Consider the following 7,335-nt stretch of genomic DNA (forward strand, 5'->3'; position numbering starts at 1 on the left):
TGGCAAAGAGCTTTTTATGAGCTTCATTTCAATCTACATCACAGTATAGCAGTGTGACATATGGAACTAGGCCTTTGTTCTAATCAGCCAATCACTGGACAGAGAAGCAGCTGCTCATTTGAATTCCTACCCTTATATAAGAGTACAACTAGGATGAAGTCACAGGCATTTGCAGGCAGACAGGCAGACAGGCAAGCACGCAAGCAATCTTGGTATATGAAACAATGGCTTCAAGGAGACCAATGCGTAGAAGGCCACGACACAGAGTAAAGGCCAGACGGAGAAGGCGCATCGTCCGAAAGAGAAGGGTGAGGAATGCGAAAAGGTTCCGAAGAAATATCCGCTCAACTAGAATCAGTTCCAAATTGCCAAGGAGACTAAAACCGAGCAAGATCCGAATGACCAGAGATGCTTGGGGCATGCTGCATTCCTATGTGGATGGCATCTACAGAAAAGTCTCTGGGGAAGCTGAACGCCTAAGAAGAAAGGATCGGCGCCCCTCCATCATTTCCTCAGATGTGCAAAGTGCCTTGAGGCAAGTCATGCCAAGGAAGTACAACAGGCGACCTGCCTACAGCAAAACCCGGTAGAAAGCTAATCCTTTCCCTTCTTTAAGGTGGGTTTAAACCTACAAACAGAAAGAGAGAAGGGAAAAGAAAAGTAAAAATACCAGCCTGAGAGAAGCATCAATGTTCTGCCTGCCTAAAATATCAAACATGGCCTTCAAATTGCCAAAGAATCCTGTAACCTACCTTTTTTTTTTCTTAAACCAACCTCACTACCTACTTATTATTTGAAGAAGAAAAAGATCTAAGAGAGACCATCACTACAACAATGTTGCCCATCATAATAAAACCAGACTTCCATTGAAGTATTTTCTATTACGCATGGAAGCAACTATCAGACTATAATACACCAGCAACTTTCCATCTTTGTGAATCTGAGTCAGCAGAAAGAGAATACAGATCATATGTAGAAAATACAGGACTACGTGAGGTGTATGCTGAAGGAATGTTTCCCTTGCAATAAAACAGGATTGGCAGGATTAATCATGACATGTCTCTTCTTCATAATGCGGCCTTGAAATGGTTTGCCCATGTGTGAGAGCGTAAGTGGCTAGGTAAACACATTGCATTGAACCATGGACTGCTGAATAAGCCATAATGTCCTGCTTCATACGTAAGTCATAAACTAGGAGTACACAACTTTCCCTGGTCTGAAGGTTGCACACTTTGCTGGTAGCAACACTCCAACATGTAGTGGGTAAGGCCAGGACAAAAGCTAAATTTGATTTCATATTATTTATTTTTATGCTTAATTAATATAAAATATAGAAGGTATAATTACTCCCCAGTCATTAATAATGTCCTTGTGTCATATGACAATGTAATATTTGCCAACAGCTTTTGGATGTATCTGGGAGCCATACCAGGAGGAACATATGAAGCCTGGGATCTAAGGTTATGCATCTCTGGTATAAACCAGTTGCTATTTTTTTTAATTTACTGGATTTGTAAGGCTACCTAATGATCAAACAACTGAAGGCAGTTACAGAGTACCTTAAAAAATCAACGTAACAGTGATAAAGAACTAAATAGCAAATAATCATCCAGGGAATTTTTTTAAAAAAATAACAGACATAGCATATTAGCGGGTTCCCAAAACGCATGACCTAGGGTCTATTGGAAGAGCCAGGTCTTCATGAACTTCAGGATCAGGGTCATGTGGACCTCAGGTGGACTTCTGTTCCAGACAGGGGCAGCTACAAAGAAGGCAGATTTCTGGGATCCCATAAAGTGATATTTCTTCAGTAAGAGGACCCAGAGCATAGCAACTGTGTAAATCCTTATGGGGCACACAGAGACAATTGGAGAGAGGCAGTCCCACAAATAACCAGACCCTAACCTGAAGGGCTTTAAGGATGACCATTAACAGATTGAATTCCACCCAGAAGACTGTTGGCAACCAGCACAGCTCATGTAGTAGCAGTGTCACATGGTGTACCAAAGCGCACCCATAACTACTTGTGTCACGGTATTCTGGACCATCTGATAAGCCCACGTAGGGTACAGTGCAATAGCCTTAAAGAGGGGCAGTTAAGCTGTGTGTGACTGTGAGAAGGGCCTCCTGATCCAAAAAGGCACAGTTGGCGCATGAGATTAATCTGAGCAAAGGTTCTCCTAACCACATGTAAGTATGTAAACTCATACATCACTGCACTGCAGCCAAACAAACTACATTATGACTTAATGCTATGCCTTAATGCAGCCGATGCGTGCCTACTTCAAAATTACATAATCATATAAGATGATGATGAGCCATTATTTCGGGTGACAACAACAACAGTAATAAACTTGCATGCCGCCCAACTCGCAATAACTCTGGGGGGCTCACAATAATCAAAAGAATTACAAGAAAATCAGTAAAAGGTAAAGATAAATGATGGCAAGCGTGATGAAGTGAGAATGAAAACACAATGGCGCTATAGGCCAAATAAAACCTATCACAAACTTGCTTTCTGATGATCTAATAATAGTAATCTAATAAGGTGCTATTACTGGTCATGTGAGACAACTCTTGAGTTTCTTTCTCATGGTTTTAAGGTTTTGTAATAAATGAACCTTGATGGGGAATTCCACAATTCCGTTTGAATTTTATTGTACAGCACTTTTTATTCCAAGAAAGGGTCAAATAAGAACTCTGTACTGTCAAGGTGAGATTATATGCACTTCCCTTCTTCAAAGAAGGAAATCATATAAGAGATGCTTATTTTCACCAACAGAAATAATATCAAAATTAACAAAACTTACAAACTACAGGTAGTCCTCACTTAACGACAGTAATTGGGCCTGGAATTTCCATCGCTAAGCAATGTGGTCGTAAAGCAAGATGTGTGACTGCATCGCTTAGCGACGGCAATCCTGGCAATTCCCCTTGCCATTGTTAAGTGAATTTTATTGGTTGTTAACCAAGCACTACATGGCTCTCTTCAGAACTCTGTCCCTGGAAGCTCACGCTATCTTCTCAGAGCCTTTGGAAAGAGAGTGCAGCAGGTGCAACATATACAGAAGATATATGTTCTGTATGGGCCCCTCCAGAGTGAATGAGGCCCTTCCCCAGGGTGAGAGATGAGGGGGGAGTCTGGGAGTGTGTGATTGTGAAAAAGAGCACTCAGCCCCTGAGTGAGAGATGGGTGGGTGAGGAATGAACGAGTGCCCCCCTGTTGAGCAGTGAGAGAGTTTGAGGGGGTGCATAGCGAATGGGGGGGTGATGGTTGGGCTCTGACAGCACCGAGAGCGGAAACTGGTGCACCGGAGGGCCTACCATCACCCTGTGGGTGATTGATTGTGAATAAGGATGTATGAATGGAAGGAGGGAGCCCTACTTAGAGCCAGAGACTAGAAGACCCTGGGGACTGTAGGGCAGGGCACATTATTGAGGTGGTGACGGATAGGGGATGTTATGGCGGGAGCTGGAGGGTGGGCCATCTTCAGGGAAGACGCCCCCGGTGTCTGCTACTGGTGGCGTGTTCCAGCTCTCTGTGCTCAGACCCAGGCCCTGGTCAGCAGATCCATAGGGGCCCTGGTTCCTGGTTGTTGCTTTTTAATGCCAGGTCAGTTAATAACAAGGCCCCCCTCATATGTGACTTGATCACTGAGGAGGGGGCAGATCTGGCATGTATTACTGAAACCTGGCTGGGCCCCGAAGGGGGGGTGCCCCTTTTGGAAATGTGCCCAGCTGGGTTTACGGTATGGCACCAGCCGAGACCCCAGGGCAGGGGAGGAGTGGTGGTTGTTGTCATCCAAGATTCTCTTGTGGCCTTCAGGGGTGCTGCTCCACAAGTGGCCGGTTGTGAGACCCTATTTTTCAAGTTGGGTTCCCGAGAACAGTTGGGAGTGTTGCTACTGTACCAGCCTCCCTGCTGCATGGCAACCTCCCTGCCTGAGCTGCTCAAAGCTGTCTCGGGGCTGGCGGTGGAGTTCCCCAGGCTCATGGTTCTGGGGGACTTCAACCTGCCATCCCTGGGGCGTGCCTTGGAGGCGGCTCAGGAGTTCATGGCTACCAGATAATTCGGGACCTGACTCAAGACAGTGGCCTCACCCTGGACTTGGTTTTCTTGTTAGAGCAGTGGCAATGTGATCTGAGGGGAGAGTTACAGCTGTCCCCTTTGTCATGGTCAGACCATGCCCTGGTGGCCCTGAGATTCTCTTATGCCACCCCCCTCCGCAGGGAGGCAAGACCCATTCGATTGGTCCGTCCCCGGCGACTGATGGACCCGGTAGGGTTTCAGAAAGAACTGGGGGTTATACCTGGTGATCTTCTGCATGGTCCAGCAGAGGCCCTAGCTGTGGCCTGGAATAGGGAGGCGGCTGGGGCCTTGGACAGGATCGCGCCTGTGCGGCCTCTCTTTCCCCATCAAACCTGGCACTCCCTGTGGTTTATGGAGGAGTTGAGGGTTCTGAAGAGGATCAAGAGACGCCTAGAGCGCCACTGGAGGAAGACAAAGACTGAATTCGACCGAACACAGGTAAGAGCTGCTATTAAGGCCTATCTTGTGGCGATAAAAGCGGCAAAGCATCAATACTTCTCCATTCTTATTGCATCTGCAGAATGCCACCCAGCAGCCCTGTTTAAGATCACTCAATCCCTTTTGGGGAAGGTGGGTTTGGTGACCCACCTACAGGGCCGTGCAGAGGAATTTGCTGAGCCTCTGCAGGACAGAATCGCTCGGATCTGCTCCAAGTTAGACTCCAGGCATGAGGCTTGGTTTGGAGAGATACCAGGGGAACGGGCTTACCCAGTTATCTGGGAGCAGTTTGATCCTGTTGGACCTGAAGAAGTGGACAGTATCCTAACGACAGTAAATGCCATGCGTCATCTAGACCCATGCCCCTCCTGGCTGGTAAAAGCAGCCCAGGAGGTGACATGTGGTTGGGTCCATGCGATGGTTAATACATCCTTGGGAGAAGGGGTGTTCCTGGCTACCTTTAAAGAGGTGCTGGTGTACCCCCTCCTCAAGAAGCCATTGCTGGACCCTAATGTTCTGGACAATTTTCGTCCAGTCTCCCACCTTCCCTTTGTGGGAAAGGTGGTTGAGAAAGTGGTGGCTTTGCAGCTCCAGAGTGTCCTGGAGGAAATGGATTATCTGGACCCCTTTCAGTCATCAGGCCCGGTTATGGGACAGAAATGCCATTGGTCACACTTATGATCTCTGGCGGGAGCAGGATGGTGGCAGTCCATCCTTCCTTGCTCTCCTTGATCTCTCAGCTGCTTTCGATACCATCGATCATTGTATCCTTTTGGGGTGGCTCAGGGAGTTGGGGCTGGGAGGCGTGGTCTTGCGCTGGTTCACCTCCTTCCTCCAGGGCCGCTCCCAGTTGGTGGTGATAGGGAGCGAGAGGTCCGACCCTTTGCCCCTTCTTTGTGGGGTGCTCTTTTTCAACATCTACATGAAACTGCTGGGTGAGATCATCCGTCAACACGGGGTGAGGTATCATCAATATGCTGATGATACTCAATTGTACATCTCCATCCCAGGTGAGGTAAGTGATGCTGTGACTGCCCTCTCATGGTGTCTGGGGGCTGTAGGGGTCTGGATAGGGAACAACAGGCTTCAACTGAACCCTGGTAAGTGGCTGTGGGTTAATGGTTTTTCCGTATCTGGGACATTATCATCTCTGGTTCTGGATGGGGTCGCACTGCCCCAAACAGACCCAATGTGTAATATGGGGGTCCTCCTGGACTCACGGCTCCTGCTCAAAGAGCAGGTGGCAGCCATGGCCAGGAGAGCCTTTGCGCAGCTACGTGCTGTGCACCAGTTACACCCTTTCCTAGATTGGGAGGCCCTTCGAACACTCACTCACACCCTTATTATCTCTCATATAGGCTATTGCAATGCACTCTACATGGGGCTACCCTTGAAAAGTATCTGGAAGCTTCAGCTGGTCCAGAATGCAGCCCCCCAAGCTGTTTTTGGTGCCCCCAGAAGGGCACATGTAACACCGCTGCTGCGCAAGCTGCATTGGGTACCAGTTTGCTTCCGGGTCCAATTCAAGGTATTGGTTATCACCTTTAAAGCCCTACATGGCATGGGGCCAGGTTACCTGAGGGACTGCCTCTTCCCCATTACATCAGCCCATCCCACCCGATTGTGCAGACAGGGCATGCTGCAGACCCCATCTCTAAGACAACTTCATTTGGTGGAGTCCAGGAAGCGGGACTTCTCTGCAGTAGTGCCCACCCTATGGAACATGCTGCCCCCGGAGGTGAGATTGGCCCCATCTCTCCTGGCCTTTTGGAGGAGTCTGAAGACCTGGTTCTGCCACCTCGCTTGGGGCAGAGAGGAGGATAGATCTACATGGGGATGGCTGCTATAGACCACTCCTCCCACACTTGGACTGCTTTAGATTCTTGTGCCACTTGGCCTTTTTATTTTTTACTTTAATTTATATTATTATTATAATTTTATATTGTGGATTTTATAATTGTTGTTTTAATTGATTACTGTAAACCGCCCAGAGTCCCCCGAAGGGAGGAGATGGGTGGGGACAAATTGGATGGATAAATAAATAAATAAATATAATATAACATAATATATAAGCTTCCAGAAACAGCATTCCAAAGGGAGCCACATGGAGGAAATGTTTGCCAGAGAAGCTTGGTCTGAAAACGAGTCAGCAAAGGCAGTCAGGTGCTTCTGCTTCACCCGCAGTGGCTGGGTGAAAAAAGTGAAAGGTCGGTGCAGGGAACTGGGTGCGGAAGTGGCTGGGTGAACGAATGCGGGCTGCGGAGCGTGGAACTTGCTGGGGAGGCTTTGCATGGCTGGGCTGGGGTGGTTGCAGTTTCATGCTCTGCTACGGCTAAGGGACTTGTTGTAGCCCCAGAGCCACCCCTCAAGGCAGGGTGAAGGGCTTCCAAAAGGGCAGAGATGGGGGGGAGATAGGTGGGTGGGGGGGAGTTGAAGCACCCTGATTTTGATCACGTGACTGTGGGGGTGCTGCAACAGTCGTAATTTCAGGCACGGGTCATAAGGCCATTTTGTCAGCACTGTCGTTAAGTGAAGACTACCCGTAAATAATCGATTTATATTTTGTTTCTTCTTGACAGACATATCAATATACCGCATGTACCTCTGAGGTGGTGGGAAATGGGCAAAAAAGTTACCAGATAAATTAGATATTTCAATATATTTTTTTTTGCATATTGAGGGGTTTGGAAGTTTTTAGAGGCAAAATATTCAAAAAAGGGCCCAAATGTCTGATCCCACAAATTCTGGGGGAGAGTTTTGAGCTACAGAAGGGATTCTGGTAGGCTGCAAATTATATTTTTAACCAC

The 7,335-nt window shown here is 47.7% G+C and overlaps 1 protein-coding gene across 1 annotated transcript; it reads left to right on the top strand.

Annotated features, from left to right (window-relative positions):
* The first annotated feature begins 224 nt into the window (after window positions 1–224).
* On the top strand, window positions 225–590 carry LOC134496293 (uncharacterized). Its single transcript, XM_063302032.1, has one exon. The coding sequence runs from the start codon at window positions 225–227 to the stop codon at window positions 588–590; it is 366 nt and encodes a 121-aa protein (XP_063158102.1).
* The last annotated feature ends 6,745 nt before the right edge of the window (window positions 591–7,335 follow it).

This window comes from Candoia aspera, chromosome 4, assembly GCF_035149785.1.
Source record: "Candoia aspera isolate rCanAsp1 chromosome 4, rCanAsp1.hap2, whole genome shotgun sequence".
NCBI lineage: Eukaryota > Metazoa > Chordata > Lepidosauria > Squamata > Boidae > Candoia > Candoia aspera.